At 40.4% G+C, this 20,101-nt stretch overlaps 2 protein-coding genes across 5 annotated transcripts; one reads left to right on the forward strand and one right to left on the reverse strand.

Moving 5' to 3' along the window:
- Positions 1–2,008: 2,008 nt before the first annotated feature.
- On the reverse strand, positions 2,009–10,551 carry LOC4343305 (ubiquitin-like domain-containing protein CIP73). Of its 3 annotated transcripts, none has more exons than XM_015791599.3 (18): positions 10,259–10,551; positions 9,553–9,682; positions 9,258–9,375; positions 8,598–8,696; positions 8,013–8,053; positions 7,842–7,892; positions 7,675–7,743; positions 7,451–7,597; positions 7,306–7,375; positions 7,080–7,228; positions 5,956–6,120; positions 5,802–5,873; positions 5,604–5,718; positions 4,468–5,031; positions 4,042–4,370; positions 3,169–3,771; positions 2,762–2,917; positions 2,009–2,440 (listed from the first exon to the last, which is right to left on the reverse strand). In XM_015791599.3, the coding sequence occupies exons 2-18, from the start codon at positions 9,679–9,681 to the stop codon at positions 2,366–2,368; spliced, it is 2,952 nt and encodes a 983-aa protein (XP_015647085.1). In that variant the 5' UTR covers position 9,682; positions 10,259–10,551; the 3' UTR covers positions 2,009–2,365. The 3 variants fall into 3 exon arrangements, with proteins under 3 accessions (XP_015647085.1, XP_066168292.1, XP_015647086.1); XM_066312195.1 differs by having other exon boundaries at positions 9,553–9,697; XM_015791600.3 differs by lacking the exon at positions 7,842–7,892.
- Positions 10,552–12,884: 2,333 nt separating this feature from the next.
- On the forward strand, positions 12,885–18,457 carry LOC4343306 (protein trichome birefringence-like 13). Of its 2 annotated transcripts, XM_015789806.3 has the most exons (7): positions 12,885–13,349; positions 13,819–13,996; positions 14,408–14,548; positions 16,212–16,332; positions 17,046–17,180; positions 17,856–17,924; positions 18,055–18,457. In XM_015789806.3, exons 1-7 carry the CDS (start codon positions 12,941–12,943, stop codon positions 18,082–18,084), a joined length of 1,083 nt encoding a protein of 360 aa, XP_015645292.1. In that variant the 5' UTR covers positions 12,885–12,940; the 3' UTR covers positions 18,085–18,457. The 2 variants fall into 2 exon arrangements, with proteins under 2 accessions (XP_015645292.1, XP_015645290.1); XM_015789804.3 differs by having other exon boundaries at positions 17,856–18,457.
- Positions 18,458–20,101: the final 1,644 nt, after the last annotated feature.

The raw sequence follows: 20,101 nt of genomic DNA on the forward strand, positions 1-20,101 counted from the left end.
GAATTCTCGATCCCACTTTGTCCACCAGAGGTTGAAGCTCTAATTTCCCCAATTTTCTTGTGTGCAAAGGCAGGCCCAAGTATTTACATGGGAAGTTTGAAATTCTACCTGGGAAGATGGAAAGGCAGTCATCTAGGTTGACTCCGTTACAGCTTATCGGGAAGATCTCTGTTTTTTCCATGTTTGTGTGAAGTCCACTGGCATCTGCAAAGACAGAAAGAATTCCACGAAGGACTAGCATTTCTTCTCGAATGGGCTTTATAAAAAGACCAACATCATCTGCGTAGAGAGAACATCTGAAGCGCCGCTGTCTTTGCAGACTAGAGAGAAGGCCAAGATCCTCTGCTTTCTTGAATAATTTGTGCCGGGGTTCCATTGCAAGGATGAAAAGCATGGGGGAAAGGGGATCGCCCTGCTGAAGACCTCTAGCATGGTCTATTTCCTGACCTGGGATACCATTAAGAAGAACCGCAGAAGAGAAAGTACCCAGTAGGTTGGAAATCCAGTTGCACCATTTATGTCCAAAGCCAAAGATTTGAAGGACCTCTAGCAAGTATGCCCAATTAACTGTGTCGAAAGCCTTCGATATGTCAACTTTGAGGAAAAGAGTAGGCTTTTTTTTCCTGTGAAACGATTTGATCATGTTCTGCACAAACAGGACATTGTCATGCATTGCTCTTTTCCTAATGAATGCACTTTGACTTTGAGAAACTAGCTCATCTAATTTTGGTGTAAGTCTGTTTGCTAGTAATTTAGCTACTATTTTTGCAAAACTATGCATTAGACTTATTGGCCGGAAATCCTCCGCTTTTGTTGCATCCGCCTTTTTAGGGATGAGGCAGATATGTGCCGAATTGAGTTCTTGCAGTCTTGCACATCCCATATCTCCAAAGAAGGAAATAGCTTGAATGAGATCTGTTTTTATTATGTCCCATGCTTGTTTGAAAAAGGCTCCAATAAATCCATCTGGTCCAGGAGATTTTTCCAAAGGCAAGTCAGAGATTGTATTTTTGAGTTCTTCTTCAGTGAAGTTATCATCGAGATCTGAGAGATCAAGCGTAGGGAGATTGAGAGCAGCCAAGTTTAATCTCTGATTTCTGAGAGCAAAGGCTCCTAATTTTTGTGTGAAGTAACGCTTCAATTCTTCCTCCTTTTGATCTTTAGTTACAGCAAAGCCATCTGGAGTTTGAAGGATCTGTATGTGATTTTTTCTCTTTCTACCATTTGCTTTGATTTGGAAGAATTTAGAGTTAACGTCTCCATGCTTTAACCAAGTGATCCTGGCTCTTTGCCTTAGTCGTATTCTCAAGCTTAAAATTATAAGAAGCAGTTGATTAGTAGCCAGCTTCTGAGAATTTGGAAAAGCTTGGTTTCCTAGCTTTTGGCTTCTAGTTCATTTTCTGGATTCTACAACTTCTCAGAATCTGGACCAAAAGCTGAACTGTTTGGAGGAGCTTCTAATTCTGGAAGAAACTGCAGCAGCTAAAAGCTCCCCTGAACATATGCCCTTAAACTTGCTCTACAACACCTGGTGCCCACTCCAATGCATCCCCAACAGTTTACAGTTCTAAAGTAGCTAAGCATCCGCGTTGGCCCATGAGGCAACATGGGTTTGTTGACACGCGGTGTAAACGTTACGGGCTACGATCGTTACAGAGCTGGGCTGTTTGTTGGCGATCGTACTCTTTGCCCATCACGAAACTCACTATACTCCCGTAACCAGGCCCTTTTGCTCGCTGTAGTGCAATGTCTGTGGCATCGCCCCACTTATCTCATGAGCAGAGTTTTGTGTGCTCATTTCACTGCCCATTGCCTTTGTGCCTGTAGCTGGTATTCGCATGAGGGCAGCGACCTTTGCTTTAGCGTATTACCTCAAGCTCCAGGAGTCCTTTTATCTAGCGTATCAAAGTGTAAGTGAAGCACAACCCTGTGGACGGCCTATATAGCCTGTCCTCTTGCCCATTTCCAAAACCTGAATTTGCAAGGCAACCTGGCATGATTCCCAAGATGACAAACAAAAAACACCACCTCGACAAACGATTTTAAATTACCGACAGATCAGCAAACCACATAAATTCCACGAAATCTAAAGCTCTTGATGATAGCTATGTACCACTAACAAAATCTGTAAAACATTTAAAGCAAGTGCAGTGGGTGGTGTAAACATCATCTCTGAGGCCAAAATTAGAGAACACGGCACATGTACATCCACGGAGGCGCCTAATCATGACCACCAAACCAAACACTGGGTTCTGTCCATTTTCAACTTATAAAATATAAACTCTGCAGTGAATACCTGCATGGTTCAACCACCTTGCCTATGCAATCACCTCTATATCTGGATCACCTTCTTTGCCATGATTGCTCAAGACTGGTTCCCGGATTGAGATGCCGACTGTATCCTCTGGCGAACTTGTTGGAGCAGAAGTTTCAGGTAGTCCTAGCATATATTTGCAGCAGTTTAGGGTTAATCAGAAGGCAAACAAAGTTTTCTAAAAAGAAAAAAAAAGGCAAACAAGGTACTGCAAAATCCTATCAGATTTTTTATTTATTTTGACAAAAGATCATATAAGAAGCATATACCACTTATTTTACCACAAAATGATCTCTTGCCTTTTTATATATGTATACATATTAGTATAACATAATCTCCTAATGTATGTTTCTAAACAATCTCACCCTACGGTATCAACTATATGGCATCCTATGAAAATCATTAGAGCTTATTCTAAATTTGGATGGGGGGATTTTGGAAACATACATCTGTAAGTTCTGGGTCACTGACAAGCTCTTCAAGCATGTCCTCAATACTCTCATCTTCACCATAAGCCTGTGCAGCAGTTTCGAGGACCGCACCGAAGATATCCCTGGGGGAGTCATGTTGCTCAATGTGTTCACGAGCTTGGTGTAGATCAATCTGTGCATGAAAAAGCAGGATGGTAGTTTATGAATTATCAAAAAGTTAAAAAAAAAAGATATTGTTTTCCATTTGTCAGTCTTGCATATGACATTCTCAACCCTTTAGAATGAACATTTGTCCAGATATGGTGTATTAGTAATCATCACAATTTTTTTCTTCACAAATAAACCATATAAGCACAAGCCATAATACTAAGAAGAACAAATGCAAATACAGGCAGTTCCAACCTATTCAGCTGGATGACTTACCTGAGAATTTCCATAATCTGAAGCATCATCCACTCTCATGTCACTGCGCCGAGGCTGCAATCTGGATTGTCCACTATTTGTACCAGCAGGACGAGCCCCAGCTCCACCAAGAACTTGGGATACAACAGGCATCATTTGCTGCATCATTCTAGACAAGTCAATGCCACCTTGACCTCTTCCTGACCCATCCACATTTTGGACTAAATTACTCATAGTATCCATTATTGCAGGGCTCTGTGCACACTCTTCCACCATGTTTCTCAAATCACCTGCGGAACCCATGCCTGTTTGCTCTGCTACATTGGACAACAGATTGCCAAAAGCTGGGTTGTTTAGCACACTGGATATCATACTGCCAAAATCAACTTGTCCTTCACCACCCTGTCTTCTCGGAGGCATTCCACCAGAAAACTGAGAAGTAGTGGATGGAAGTGGAGAATCCGTAACATGGCTTCTGTTTACATTAGTATTTTGAGAAGCAAGGGCTTGCAGAACCTGCTGGCCCATTGAAACAGCATTTTGGCTATTGCTGATGCGAGAGGAATTGACGACTTCGCCAGTATCACTGCTACTCCCAGGTGGCTTTGCTGTTCTGCTCCGCCTCTGCATCAAAGCAGTTTCAGAAGGGGGGATCATATCATATTTGGGACAAATAATCATGTATGAATGGCATACTACGTTTTCTCAACAGTAAAATGTCTGCCATTTTCATTCAGACCAAATGGTGAAGTGATTAAACCAATCAACTAAACTGCTGCCAACCATGGCAAATTCTAACCCCGCTAAGATATGGATAACAAAATGCAGGCTAAACAATCAAATTACAGGAAACATTATTACTAAAAAGTAAACACTAAAATAATTAACTAATACCTTAGGCTGCAAACCTCCACCAAGACCTACTGGTTCAGACCTACTACTTGCAGATGGCTTAATGGACTGTGCAGATACTCCATCCAATGGAATGTTCTTCTGTGAAGAATTTTCTGCTGATCTGTTCACAGAAATATCATCTGTACAGGTGGTTGTGATCTGCCCCACTAAGTTGGCTGTTGTTGATTCCTCAGAAGGTTTTCTGACATTATCTGCATGGATCCCTTCCATCTCTGGATGTTGTTGAATACTGCCGATGTTGGGAGCATTTTCAGTGCTGCTGTCTTCCGATGCTAAATTGGGATCAGATGTGTTTGAAGGAGAAATACCTGATTAGAGAAATTAAAACAAACAGGAATGGTGAACAATTCAGTACATTTTCCATTAGAGAAAATGTTCGATACATTAAAAAGAATGTAAAGGCACCTGCTCCAGCTACAAGAGATTGTGCATTTAGTGAAGTGCGTCCATTGTTAGAATCTGACAGCTCATTTTGCAGTTGCGTACTTGCTGATACCAGAGAATCCACATTGTCAACTCCATTAGTTGTGACCGAGCGAGATCCCTGATCTACTGTGTTCTGCGCAGATGATGAAACCTGGCCTTGTTGATTTGCACTCAATGCATTGGCTACTTGTGCAGTTACCTGTGCCACTATAGAAGGAATGCTAGCAACACCACCTACAGAGGCTTGTGGTTGAGATCCACCGCCCACTGCAGTCTGAGAACCTTGAGAAACTGTTGATTGATTAGGCATTGCTACTTGACTCCTCACTTGAACAGGCAGGATAACACTCAGGACATGGTTTGGAGCCTCAGCCGTGGACCGTGCAGGAATAGCCGCAATAACTGTCCTTGCTGGCAATCCATGCATTGAGGTAGCAGATGGGTTACCTCCTTGAGTTCTTTCCACATTTTGACGACCTTCATTGACAGCGCCTGCAGAAGCAGTGGTCATACCAGCAGATGACCCACTTGTTGTAGAAGTACCTAGTAAAGGATCATATCAAGTCTGAGTGGAAGCTCAGGACAGACAAGAGTGTGACAAAAGAATTGTAATCAAAGGCCACCAAGATGACAGTATCCAGGTGTAAATAAACCCTGTGGAAAATCCCATAAATATATTACAGCTATTATGATCTTCCGGTCTGGTTAGGGGTAAATCAGGAGGAGGGGGTAATATGTGGGAAAACTAACACAAAGATGGTGAAAAAAGAATCGTAATTAAAGGCCACCAATATTGTATCCAGGTGTAAATAAACCCTGTGAAAAATCCCATAAATATATGAAAACTGTTATGATCTTTCAGTTCTGGTTAGAGGTAAATCAGGACGAAGCAGGTAATATAGGGAAGAACTCCCTCGTGTTCAAGAAAAAAAAAAGGGAAATAACTAACAGATAATTTACCTACTAACCTATTAGTGTAATAGTTTGTAATCATAGGCCATAACCATAACCATTTGAACTTCTCAGTAGAGATTAAGGATTTGAAATGGTAGCTTCATGACTCAGCTGAGTACACTCAACAGAGCCACTGAAGAGAACTTGAAATGTGATCTTACCATGGGTATTGACAGCAGATGTACGAGAAGGATCAACAATACCAAAGGCACCAGAAATTCCACCGAGGACTGGTATGCTCGAAACTCCAAAAGGAGGAGTATTTTGAAAAGATGGCTGCAGAGCAATAGAATGTGTGTTGTCATTAAAGTGGCACAACAATTAAAGTCAACATGAGAAAGCATCTCAATGTATGTCACCTGAACCATGATTGGATTCGGTCCTGCAGAGTTTATATAAACAGAAGATCCAGCATTGACAAAAGCATCAGCCTACCAAAATAAGAAGCGTTATGAAATTAACACATGCAGAAATCAGTTAAATACTATAATAGAGAATTTAAATTAAGCATACAGGGGATGGCCCCATCCGAAGCATCATCATTGTTCGACCAAGCTCCAAAAACATTGCACCCAAATGCTGCATTGCTACTCCCAGCTGAGCTGATTCATTCTGGATCTGGCTACGTATAGATGCATCACTGGTGCCAGAATCTCTCTGGATTCGTTGTGCGAGATGCTGAAACAAATATCAGGTAAACAGAAGGTCATCAAAATTCCAAATAGAAGCATGCGTCTGTGAATTCAAAGGTAAGCTATTTCACTGTACTCAGTCTTGAAGCTGCGTACATATGACCCCTTTGAATCAATAAGCGTTGAGAAGTATGAAATGTGGGTATCATAATAAAAAAAGAGAAAAGAACCGAACTAGGAAGACTAATGTCCCATTGATACCTTTGAGAGGTCCACTTAGACCTTTCACATGTCAATCAATGCTAGAGAAGAATGAAAAACAGATCAAGTGTACGGCACCCAAAGGAAAATGTTAGCAGGGATAGTGCAGAAAAGAATGAAAAACAGATCATCAGTCTCTCAAACAAATAACATCTGGTGTTTATAAATACCATTTGAATTCTCATATAATATTCAGGGATAATGCAGAGTGGTGGTACAAAACGTTTACAAATACCATTTGAATCCTCATATAATATTCAGGGATAATATAGAGCAGTGTTACACGGCACTAAGGCAGACCTAGTACCCAAGGCAAAACAAAAATTATATTCAAAACACAACACTAGAGTGTTATTTTTGTACCACGAAGTGGCTAAAAGTTCCTCCTAGTAGTTGTTATAAAGCCTAATCATCTATATTGTAACAAGTAGTATCAGCCATTAAATGTATATGGTCCATTAGAGATAACTGTGAGCAGGATTATGGTCACGGAATGGGACAATGGATTTATTTTGGTTTAAATCTCCATAGTTTTGTCTCAAATAAGAGAACTGAAAAGTAGTACATTGGCAACATATTGATGTTCAAAGAGAATTATTTTGCTGATTAGAAAGAAGGCAAAATCATTACAAAATATAGTACTTACAAAGAAGGATAAACTATACGTCGACAAGATATCACTATAAAGGCTGAACCACTGAAGCTAAAAAGAACTTAATATAAGTACCAGAGAGGATAACATACTGAAAGAGCAGAAGCAGCACTGCCACCAAGAAGTTGTTGGGCTCTTTCAATGACTGACACCAGAACCTCAGGACTTGGAAATCTTTGATTTAGATAAGCATCATCCGATCTTGGTGGCTGCTGGGTATTTGTATCAACAGATGGTGTGCCTGAATTTGCAACATAAAGATGAACATGACAGTATTTTATGACACACATCAAACTAACAAATTGCAACAAACGATACCGTTATTCTGTAGTACTTGATCCATGCGGTTGATATACTCCAAAAGAGTTGTGAGAGAATCAGGAATAACCTGTCAATGGTGCTAAAAGTTATAATGATGATTATACATGGGAAAACACCAATGAAAAAAGTACAGTTTACTAACCATGTTGCGAGGAATAGAGCCTGCTGGTTGTAGTTGTGATACTTGGATTTGATGATTCAGAATTGAAAACCCTGGTTGTGCATGATTCCCTGGTTGAGTTCTTCCATTGACATTATTGGCCCCTTCTGGTGCAGTGGTTAAAGGCACCTAATCAAGTAAACATATAGAAGTCAAATACCGAGATGTCTCAGGTTACTAGACCTAAAGAAGTAACACCTTATTACCGAAAATGTAGTGTTTGTCATGCCACCAGGCGTCGCAAGACCTAGGGAGCCAAGGATATCCCGAACACTCTGCAGATAACAGGTGGGAGGAAATCACATCAATAAACATATAAAGGTTCTGGTCCCCATTTAGACAGGTACATATAACACTAGAACAAAGCATATACCCTAGCCAGGTCATCTATCATCCCCTCAGAATGCATAGCCTCTATAATTTCCTAGAAGAGAGTTAATGAAAAAGAATTCAAAGAAAATTAAAGTTAACCTGTAGTTGTTGCTAAGAGTTAAGCAGATTGGAAATTTTAAGTATACGAGACAAAGCGATGTTAGAAGCATACCCTGGAGATATCTCCTAACAGTCCATTTCCAGCAACATTAACTGCACGTAAAAAGATTATCAGACCCATACCCAGCATATTGCTGTAATATACCTAAAATCAGGTACAGAGGAAATACACTCTGGTACCACAAAAGGTAGTGCCAGTCAATATAACCCAAGTTGATTTGTTATGCTCTATCTATATATTGTAATAACTAGAAACACAGTAATGCTTACATAAATACAGTTAAATAATGGTGTTTTTAGTTCACAAATTAAATGAAAAATAAAGCGAAGGACTGTTCAAGCCTTCATCTACTTAGCCTGAAATGCTTACCTAGCTATTTTTTACAATAACTAGCAATAACTATTTTTCTGCCCTTCAAAGGGCAATAATATTTTATCCAGTATGAGCTTGACACAATTAATATATAGAACAGACACATGGAAACATGGTATTGAAGAGTGAAAACGCACATAAATTGTTTACGATACTACGAAAACTTGTGCAGCACATGGCTCTGAGGACTAATAGGTCATAGGCATATCAGGTGCGTTCTATATTGATAGTATACTCTTCAAAGCAACCCCCAACTTAACTTACCATTAGCATGGGTGTTTTCATCAGAAGTACCAGAAGAATGTTGGCCTTCAGCAGCTGCACGCCGAGCAACCAAATGCAATGTGTACCCATCTTCCAAATCTTGAGGTTGTCAAAGATATAACTATCACAACTGTCGTGTTTACAAACGAAATATCACAAGAAAACCGAAAATGATAAATTACATCATGTGGTGATGAAAATCGTTGATCCAAGGAACCCCTCATTACCACCAACGATGCAGTTAAATACTGGTGTTCAACCACCTCAACTTAACAAATATCATCAAGGTCTACAATGATTTGAGGTTCTTGCCCATATTTGCAAAGAATTAATGCTTAGATACTTCAATTTGACATTTTACTACTTTATTTTGTCTCATTGGAAGGCCATTATGAAATCACTACCAAAGCAAGCAGCCCTAATCCCAACAAAAGCATCAGGCACTCTACTCTTCTAGCAGTAACGAAATCACCCTTACTGGCCCAAAAGAGTTGTGTATCTTCCCGGCCTATTTATAACTAAGCAACTAAAGATGGGAAACAAAATGCAGGTAAATAGTGTATATAGCTCAAGTTCTCAACAGCAACAAGCGAGGTGAGTCTCTAGATGGTTTGATTGTCTTCAAGCATTCAAAAGAAGAAGCATGAACAAAAAGGATACGATATTCTGATAGCAGGTGATCGTCCTTTAAGACTCTTCCTCTAAAAATCAACCGCTGTTGGTCCACAGGAACCCCGGTTGCCTCTACTATCTTCTCTTTAAGGACCAGAACAGGTACCTAAAAATTTTTCAGTGATTAGATTGTCTCAAAACAAGTACATGGGAGAATTCATCTTGTCGTTCTAACTATAAGGAACTGACATTCTATAGCATTTCTAGTATCTCTTCAAGCAAGCAACACTCAACAGACACACAGAGACATAATAGCAAACTGTCAAGGTGGGGCGAAGCATACATTCTTCTTAACACGGAGCTTATGAACTTGTGAATCCAGGGTTTTGATGTTGATCTCAATGGTAGCCTCTGGATCATCGCCAGCTTTTACTGTTGAACTGCTGGCCCCGACAGACGCATCTTCAGACATCCTACAGAACGAGGAACTGAATAGTATCAGATGCTGCATAAACCACAAGCTACAAAATTCGAAATTATGATTCCTAGACATGTTCAGAATTCTTCATAGTCAACTCACTCCACGCCTAAGATTACACAGCCAGTTAAACCCCTGCATTTAAGCACAAGATCTCAACAGAGTTCCGGCAGCAACAAGTAGAGCGCCTTCCATCTACGAAGAAACCAGTACCCTCATTCCTAGCTTAACATTAGAGAAAATTCCATAATTTTAGGTTCTAGGACTCCATCAAGCATTTAAAAGCAGATTACGGGAGACCCTAATCGTTCTGTCCTCTTATCAGAAGACGCTCCGTACCGCAAATAAAATTTTTAGCAGCTCAGAATGGCTAGGACCGATCCCTTCCAAAAGGAGAACTTCGCAAGCAATTACAGCCTCAAAATCATATCCCTTCCCCCCTTAGCTCTGAAATGCGTCGCCATTGTCCTCTCCGCCAAGTCGCGTATGCCCCCAATAGGATGAGGCTTCAATTCCCGAATAATTAAAAAAAAAAAAAGAAGAAAAAGAAAAGCAGAAGATCGAGCCATACGTGGAATCCGGAGAGGGCCCGAGCCGCCGAGGCCACAAGTAGAGAGTCGGCTGCGCCCCGCGCGAGGCGAGCTGAGCTGGCGGCGGCGTTGGGGTGGGGGACTAGGGTTGCTGGGAGCGGAGGGGTTGGCAAGCGGCGGATGAACCGGGCGAGAGGCGGCGGCGACCGGATCGGGGGCCGATGCGGCGGTTGCTCCTGCCCGATGGGGGGCAGCGAGGATTTTTCCGTGGCGATTTTTCTTTTTCCTTTTTTGCGCTTTATTAGGGTTGCGAGTTGTGTGAGAAGTGAGAACTGAGAAGAGGAGGGCGCCGCAGTGAAAGAAGAAGAAGAAGAAGAAGAAGAGGGGGAGGAGGTGAGGAGGGAGGGGGCAGTGGGGCACATGTCCGGGCTGTTCCGGAAAGTTCCACGGCGGTTTCGTTCTTGGGGATGCTTTGCCTTGCTTATCACTCGATCCAATAGGAGCAGCCAAATGCCACTCACGGGAGAAGGCTCAAAGGCTGATTATAATTACTTTGTTTTTTGTTTAATGAAAAAAACCTTAAAATTAGCTCCAAATTTAAAGTTACGAATTTATATTTTGGTTGATAAGTATTAGCATAAGCGAAAAGATAAGGCCTTTCAAATTTTTTTACATGCATCATTTGTTTTATAGAAATAGATCACATCTAATTCTTAAAGATTATATTCTTACAATCTAGTACCATTTGATTTTTGACATGAGATGAGAGCTCTTGAAAAAATTCCTAAGGATTAGAGTACGTAACACCCTAATCCTAATTCTTACTTTTCGTGTTCCTATGATTTAGAAACCATATGAATCAAATAAGCACTCAGATCTACGAGACATATTATAAATGATCATCAAAAGATGCTAGTGCATGAATATTTACATGGGTATACGTAACTAGTCATATGTCTCCTAGCAAGCAAGTTACATGTGCATGTCCTCCCTCTAGATATCAATGGAAACGAAAAAGGTAAGCACACACAATTTTTATCGCTATGCATAGTATCTAGTTTTTTCTATTGAAATATTCGTTAGTATTTTTATGATTAAAAAATTTCATTTGGAAATAGAAAAACTTCATATAAGAAATTTTTGAACATGGATACAAACTTTAACTATAAATAAAACTTCAACGGAAAAACTTCCAATACGAAATATTGAGCATGAGAAAGTTTTGCTATAATTTGAGAAACCTTTTATTTTTTAGAAAACTTCCCATTGTGTTCAGTGAGCTAATCTTATGACTTATGAGACCTATGGAGCGGTTGGTTATCCTATGTGAAGCCACATAACGAGTGATTATGCAGAAGGCAAAAGAAAAGCCATGCTGAGTTATTACATTAATATTTCTAGGTAAAAATTACACACATAATTATATCATATCGATCTCACGTAAAGGGAGAAGTTGTATCAGGAAAATTGGTTGTTTAACCGATGATGATGAATAATATTAATGCGAAGGTTAACCTTGGCATTCGTTACCGTAAGAGACTAATACAATTAGTTGGAGGTAAGGAAAGGAATAGGATGTAGCTAGAGAAAATTATAGCTTTTAGTCCATTACTTTTAAGTAAATCACCACTAAAATATTAGAATTTTTAATTGTCCAGACATGGTCCACCTTGGTGGGTCTAATGCGCGAACGCGCGCTAGCATCGAACCTAGCGAACAGAAAACGACAAAAAGAAAAATAGAGCCGCGCAAAAAAAATTGTTTTCCTGTTTCTCGTTTTCCTTTCACGCGATGGTAAAAGATAATCTTTTCCTTTTTATCGTTTTTCTGTTAGGAGGTTTGATCAGATTGGATTATACTTTTTTTTTGAAAAATATATTAGTATTTTTAGGCTGTGTTTAGTTCACACCAAAATTAAAAGTTTGGTTGAAATTGAAACGATGTAACGAAAAAGTTGAAAGTTTGTGTATGTAGGAAAGTTTTGATATCATAGAAAAGTTGGAAGTTTAAAGAATTATTTTGGAACTAAAAACGGCATTAGTTTTATATTTCTAGTAAAATTTATGCACTAAACTTTTTAATTATAGATTTAATTTGTATATAAAGTTTGCATATACAAAGTCTACATATACAAAGTTTATATATTCAAAGTCCATATATATAAAGTTTACATATATGAAGTCTCACTTTATATAGAAAAGTTTCCCCAGAAATTGTTTGTATAGAAAATTTCCGTTAAGAATATATAAAAAATACTATGTATAACGAAAAAAGAAATATGAGAAATAAACAGAAGTGAAGGAAAGAAATAGAAATACCTATTACAGAAGAATCACGTAAAAGATGCAACGGATTACATAAGAGAATCACGTAAAAGAAGGGAAAAAATGAAAACGGAAGAAAATGATGTGTCCTCATGTTTGGCGTGTCCCTTCTGACTGATTCGCCGGACACGAAACGTTCGTTTTCGCTCCACCTTCATCTTCTAATAACCAAAAAGCCTGCATTATTCGGTTTGTCACCCTTCCCATTTCCTTCATACCAGTGATATGTTCATACCAGTACTTACCAATTTTAGCGATCTTGGGCCCAGCCCACCAACAAAAGTACTTATGATGGCCCAGCAGTAGCCTTTTTAGGCCCACACGGCGATCGACTCGCGTCTTCGCCTCACTCCGCCGCCACGTCACCGGATCCCCCACGCCTCGCTTCCCCCACCGCGTATGCCGCCGCCGGCGAGGAGCCCGGCCGCCGGCGTGCGGAGGCGAGGCGCGCTCCTCCCCCTCGCTTTCCTCCTCCTCCTCCTCCTCCTGCTGCTGCACCTGACCTCCTCGCCTGCCCGCTCCCCCAACTCCCCGCTGCTCCGCGGCTCCGGCGACGGGGAGCCCCGGCAGCGCGGGCCCTGCGACTACGCGTCCGGCGAGTGGGTTCCCGACGACGACGATCCCGCGGTGTCCGGCGGCCTGAGGTACGACCAGACGTGCAGGGAGATCTTCAAGGGGTGGAACTGCCTCGCCAACGGGAAGCGCAACGGCCGGGAGCTGCTCCGATGGCGGTGGAGGCCACGCGGGTGCGAGCTCCCCAGGCTCGACCCGCTCCGTTTCCTGGAGTGCCACAGGAACACCAGCATTGGTCCGTGCTCGTTCCCATTTCGTGTGTTTTTTACCACTGCAGCTTGTTCTATGGTGACTAGAATAGTAGAACTTGAGGAGGGAGTTATGTGCAAGGTAAATGTGGCGCTGCAATTTACAAGCTAGATGCAGTTCATTCTGTAGCGAGGATCATTTGACATTGCCAATGAAGGCATCTTTGTGGAGTGTAGCAACGTGCATTGTGCGTGCCGCTTTTAGCTTGGAAAGATCAGCATGGAAGGAACGTGGTTTCCACCTGATTAATTTGCAATTCAAGGTAGTATATTTTGCCATGCGTGAATTGTATGTCAAATATATAGAAGACGTGTAAATTTTTACCTGCAATCTTGTAGTTTGATTATGTGGCGGAGCATGTTCAGTTGTTGAGGCTCTCATACATGTAAAGAATCTTAGTTGGACAAGAAGTCTCGACTTGCTGTTCATGATTTATGTTTAATGGTTTGTTGCAGGATTTGTGGGTGATTCATTGAACCGGAATATGTTTGTCTCGTTGGTCTGCATGCTTAGGGGGGCGAGTGGGGAGGTTCGCAAGTGGCGTCCTGCAGGAGCAGACCGGGGTTTCACATTCCTGCGCTATAACCTCACCCTCGCATACCACAGGACTAATCTTTTGGTACGCTATGGTAGGTAAGAAGTGTCATTTGAGTAATACCAAATTATAGTTCTTTGGAAGTATGGTGTACTCCACATCATGCAATTCCCTTCTGTGTTACAACTGATTTAATTATATAAGTACAATTCTGTGCACAGTAGTACATATTTTTGTTCTGCAGCTTTGGGCATTTGCTATTTTGCTTTCAGTTTTGGACTGTAGCTGTTACTTACTAGTAGTATTGGAATGCTTACCAGTAGGCAGTAGTAAACTTTTCTCTTGTCTGTTGACTACTGTTTGTCTTTATATTTTCATTAATTTTTAAATATAGTAGACTCTGCCGCTTTCTTAATGTTTTTCACTGCGTCATAGTTTTTCTTTCATGATGTTGTTGCTCATATATTGCTGAGGTTATTACTCAAAGCCGTATAATGCTGATGTTGTAGGTGGTCAGCCAGTCCAAATGGGGGTCCCCTAGAATCTCTTGGATACAAGCAAGGCTACAGAGTAGACGTTGATATTCCTGACCAAACATGGGCAGAGGCACCAAGCTTCCATGATGTTCTTATTTTCAACACAGGGCATTGGTATGTGAACATCAATCATAAGCCAGATAACATTTTTTTCACTTAGATGCCCAATTAAGTAGATCCTGATCCATGAATGTTATTTCATGTTTGAAAACTTTGAGTAACCAGTTAACAGCAGAAATTTATTACGTTAATCTTCCTTGTACTGTAGTTCCAATATTTGCCTTCTCCCTCAAACCTCGGATATCTAACTAGATATTATCCACCAATCAAGATTTGTGTTGCTATTGATCTAGCTTATTAACTAATTTTTGCCAGGACATATAGTAATTTGGAAATACGCCTACCTTTAACAAACACTTTCCAAGTATGAGAAATTAAGTCTGGAAGCTTCTCTTGGATATGATTGGCCAATGTTTTTGCAATAATTTTTGTAAGAAATGTTACGAAGACTTGTAGGTCTATAATCAGCAGGAGTGGCAGGACTGGATATTTTTTGGAATTAAAACAATGTTGGTAGCGTCCATACCTTTTTGCAAATTTAACTGCATTGTAGAACTCCTGTACCATTTTGGTGACATCATTCTCAATCCATTGCCAAGCTGCTCTATAAAACGCCACATTTAGCCCATCTAGTCCTGGAGATGCATCTCTTCGCATTTGTTTGAGGATCTGAAAATTTTGCTCCTCTGTTGGAACTTCCGGTGGCTCAAAAGTGTGTTGCCCTTGCTGATCTTGAGAGGATGTGACTCCTTAATCTGTGTTTGAAGTCTGGAAAAGATCTAAATAAGAGATAAATGTTGAGCAATTTCGTCAGGATCAGTTGTTAGATGATTATTATGCATGACAATTGGTATCCTGTTTTTCCTTCCCCTTTTTTGAGCTGCTTGCTGAAAGAAAGCTGTGTTTCAACCACCTATTTGGACCCAATATTTCTTAGCTCTTTGCCTGTGAAAATCCTTGTTGCTGAGCCAAGTTTCTCTCTTGAAGGGCTAGTTAATCTCTATTCGGAGAGCTCTGGATTTTTCAGGATTTTTTCCTCTACTTGGCATAGTTTCTGGCTTCCTGCTGAAGGGGTTTCTTCCTTTTGCTCCAAGCAAAGTAGTTCTCTTTTGGTAATTAAGATGCTCCGAATTTTTCCAAGCTGCCTGAGCTTCCTGTTGAAAATCTTACCCCCCACCCCCCACCCCCCAAAAAAATAAATTCCACCACTTGTCAAATTTGAAAGTTCTTTTAGGTTTTCTGTTTTTAGGATTTAAAATAGAAATAGTTTGAGTATGATCACTATAAAGCTTAGGTAAATGGTAGGCAGTAGTATTAGGAAAATGCACACCATTCAACATTTCCTAAACAACAAACAAGATGTTCAAGGACCAGATCCTTACCATCTCTTTTGTTTGACTAGGTGTAGGCTGGGCCATTATACTTCAGGTATATAAGATCAATATTTCTGATATGATGTTGAAAAATGTCAATACGAGTTTGATTAGCAGGTGTAGCACCAGACTTCTCATTAGCATGCATAATATCATTCAAACTGTTTTGGTAAACTGTTTTTATTCTTAGCTAGAATGCTAGATATATCTATAGATGTATGCAGCTTGCTACACGATAAGGGCTAATTTGCTAAGCTATCTCCTGACTTCCTGACTCTCGTTTATTTTGTTAAAATGCATAAATATTATCTTTGCTGGGATTCAAACTCATGTATTTTGTACAGGTGGTGGGCCCCTTCAAAATTTAATCCAGTACAGTCACCAATGCTATTCTTTGAGAAGGGGATTCCAGTTATACCTCCTTTATTGCCACCTGCAGGACTGGATTTGGCTCTTAAACACATGGTATGGATATCTGCGGTTGTCTTTTGAGAAAAAAACATTTTATTTTCTTGATAATGCATAACTATTAAGTATTTTTGAACTTTTTGTGTAATTTTGTCCCGAAATTATTTGCTGATTACAGAATGAGGTGTTTTTTTTTGTGAAATATTATATTACCAATGGGCTATAAGCTTAAATATTAGCCATGTCTCCATGAGAGAGAGAGAGAGAGAGAGAGAGAGAGAGAGAGAGATTGTACTTCATCAAGCAGTAAATTCAATTTGTTCTTGTTGCCTTTTCCTTAAACTAGCTGAATGCTCATACTTTCCCACGGATAAAAGAAAACATATTTATAATATTGCCCACAACAACTACAAATATATTTTCCATAAATGTGTCATTCATCCTTTTACTATAGGGAATATTCACCTTAATTTGATTTTATGCATGGCTATCCATTTAGATTTGTTATTTTTTAAAATATTAAGAAGTAGATAGGGTGGCAGATTCAGTACCACCATCACTACCTTCTTTAAAGGAGTATAGATATAGAAAATATTTTTCCACCTTTGTTTTACTTGAATATATATATTTCCACCTTGTGAATTTTATTTGATTGTTGGGCCTTAGTAGCCTTCGTATGTATCCAAGGTGAACATTACTAACTTCCTGTTTTCTGTCGTTATGCCACTCAACCTATCTTCCTCATTCTATGGATATACAATGTCCATCAGATAATATTTGTGAACAAAGCAATGAGACCCAATGGGGTGAAACTCTTCCGCACTCAATCTCCTAGGCATTTTGAAGGTGGTGACTGGAATGAAGGTGGATCTTGTCAACGTGACAAGCCCTTGTCTGCAGAAGAGGTACTGAAACTAAAGCTCATTACATACTTTGATTTTTGTTGTCTTCCTTTACATTATTTTCTTTTCTTTACCTTTTCCTTTATGCTAAGCTTAACAAGCTGACTATTTGTGCTAAGCTTAACAACTTGTATATCTGAATCAATGGCACACCATCTGTTTTACCTTGACATAGATGAATAGGAATTTGATTCCTTCAATTGCCTGAACTTAACCTTTTTGTCGAGGATTCTAAAATCTTTTTTCAGCCACCTGTAATCTTCCCTGTTTTCAATTTTCTGTGTTCTTTTGCATGGACCTAATCATTTCAAGCACATCTGACACAACCAACAATTCAGCATTCAGTTGACAATTAAAGAGCTGCAATTTTGAACTATTTATCCTCTGTGGACATCAATTTTTGTACCTAACACCACAAATCCATTAGTATATTGTATTTGCGCTATAAATATGCATTAACTGATAGTTAATTTTGTTTTCCTCTGTTGGGAGAACAGTCTTCTGTTAAGTAGCGTTTGATATGAAGATGATTGGATGATTAATTGTTCTGTATTGCAGTCATATTATTCTTTTCCCTTTCTTTTATTGGTCCAAATACCAACTATAGGGGTTTGAGAACTTGATGCCGCTTGGAACCTGGAAATTTGATATTAATACCTTGAGCTCAACCTTCTTCAGGTTGAGGAACTTTTCTCTTTGGACAACAATGGCACAAACGTAGAAGCACGCTTGGTAAACCAGCACTTGGTGAGGGCTCTTGAAAAGTCTACTTTCAATGTTCTGAATATAACTGGAATGAGTGAATTCAGAGCTGATGCTCATCCTTCAACAACTGGTGGGAAGAAGCATGATGATTGCATGCATTGGTGTTTGCCAGGGCCAACAGATACATGGAACGATTTGCTAGCAGCAAATCTATTGGCGACTGAGAGTTAGTTTGACAAAACGTTGAGACTCTTTTGCTTGAGAAATTCTCCCGAGATTTTTGTGGGTTGTGAACATGATGAAGCATCGATCGTTGCACAGCATTGTTTTGATCAAAGCTTATTCACGGCAGCTTCTTCATATAGGCATTAGAGTATTGAGCATTAGACAATGTAAAGTTAACTTCATTTTTGTGTCATTGTGTGTGTGTTTTGGGCGGTGGGTGAGGTACTTCTGTTCAAATTTGTCCTAGAGTTTGGATAGTGATTCTGTCCATCTGTAAACTGCTTCCTAAACTACTAAACGGTGTATATTTTTGCAAAAAAATTATATACGAAAGTTGCTTTGAAAAATCATATTAATCATTTTTGAAGTTTAAAATAGTTTATACTCAATTAATCATACGCTAATGGCTCAACTCGTTTTGCGTATCTTCTCAATCTTCTCTTTTTCTCTCCTCTCAAACTCACAAAAACTGATGAAAACTTGTGATTGGCAAATGGTTGATTATCTTGTCATCCAATCGTTTGCGAGAGCAAATAGAAAAATACCGTCCTTTGACCATGTATTGTATGTTGATGCATTGATTGCATCTTACTTTCTTCGTCTTAAAATAAATCAATCTCATACTGAATATGACACATCCTAGGAGAATGCTGAGGATTGGGCGTCCGATCCGGCGGAAAAAAATTGGACACCTGTCACGCCTCTAACTAGCCCGAGCGGAACTAGCCCGTGATGCTCCAAATTAACCTGTTAACCGATACTAGTCCTAGAAAATAGTGCTGGTATCATAGGAAGATTGAATATCACAGCATCAGAAGTCTCTTTATTACAGAGTAAGAGTACAGTCATGTTAGGCTGCGGACAGATCCCGAGCTCACAACTGCATTACAAAAGGGGAAAGCGGAAGTCAAGACTTAAACCACTCATCACAGGCGCGACTTGGGAACTAGACCGAAACCCTAAAACTCATCGAAGCCGACATGCTCCTGGAAGAACTCCTCATCAGCGGGATCCACTTCATCTTCTTCAGCAACGGGGGGGGGGGGGGGTTTATTTATATAGAGCAAGGATGAGTACAGGAGTACTCAGCAAGTCATGGGAATTAAGTGTTTAATGCAGGCTTCAAAGGAAAGGCTGTTGTTTTTGCAATGATTTTTGTTAAACTCCTTTTTGAAACAACTAAGTGAGTGCTTCTCGAACGACACGGAGGAGACAGTGCGTCTCGTCCGGTCGGAGTATGTGCATTGTATCAGTCTTTGAATAGATCAAGGCTGGCACCCGGCCAACAGCTTTCAAACGGCCACCCGGGCCTGGCTGATCCCATCAGCCGCAGATTTTCCAAACATCGAACCCATTCCACAACAACAATCTCACAAAGCAGTAGTCAAACAAAACTATACTAGGAATCACCTCATATCCGCCCATGACCGTGGGCACGGCTGTTCGAACAATTTAATAACCTCTACAGAGGGGGTACACTTTACCCACACGACATTACTCACTCGGATCACCCAGCCCGTGCAGAACGGCCACGTCTGGAGACCTTGAGGCTTTCATGACAAGGCATTTCGAAAGCCGACACAGGTTCACCATATGCCAACGAGAGGGGTCCCAGACCAACACCAGGTTAGGTCCCAGACCATACTGTGCCAGGAAACCCGGGGGTTCTCCTCGACACCACCCTATTGAATCCACATGTCTCTTGGCATCATGGTTCCCCCGATTAGCTAATTACTCAGCCAGAGGTGTCCCATTCCACCCATGTGGTCGCACTTGTCTTATGTTCGGATGAAATTCCAAGGAAACGGTCCTTAAGTGCAAGAGCGGGAAACCGTACTCCCGGTACGTCCCCTGGTCTGCGGTTTTGGAAATTCATTTAGTTCGCAAACACCGACCCAGGTGTCAGGTTTTTCAAGTATTTTGTAAATCCCCAAGTTTTACCCATCGTTGGACATTTTAAATTCGAGGGGAGGTGTTTCGATGCGCGTGCCCGA

This window comes from Oryza sativa, chromosome 7, assembly GCF_034140825.1.
Source record: "Oryza sativa Japonica Group chromosome 7, ASM3414082v1".
Taxonomy (NCBI): Eukaryota; Viridiplantae; Streptophyta; class Magnoliopsida; order Poales; family Poaceae; genus Oryza; species Oryza sativa.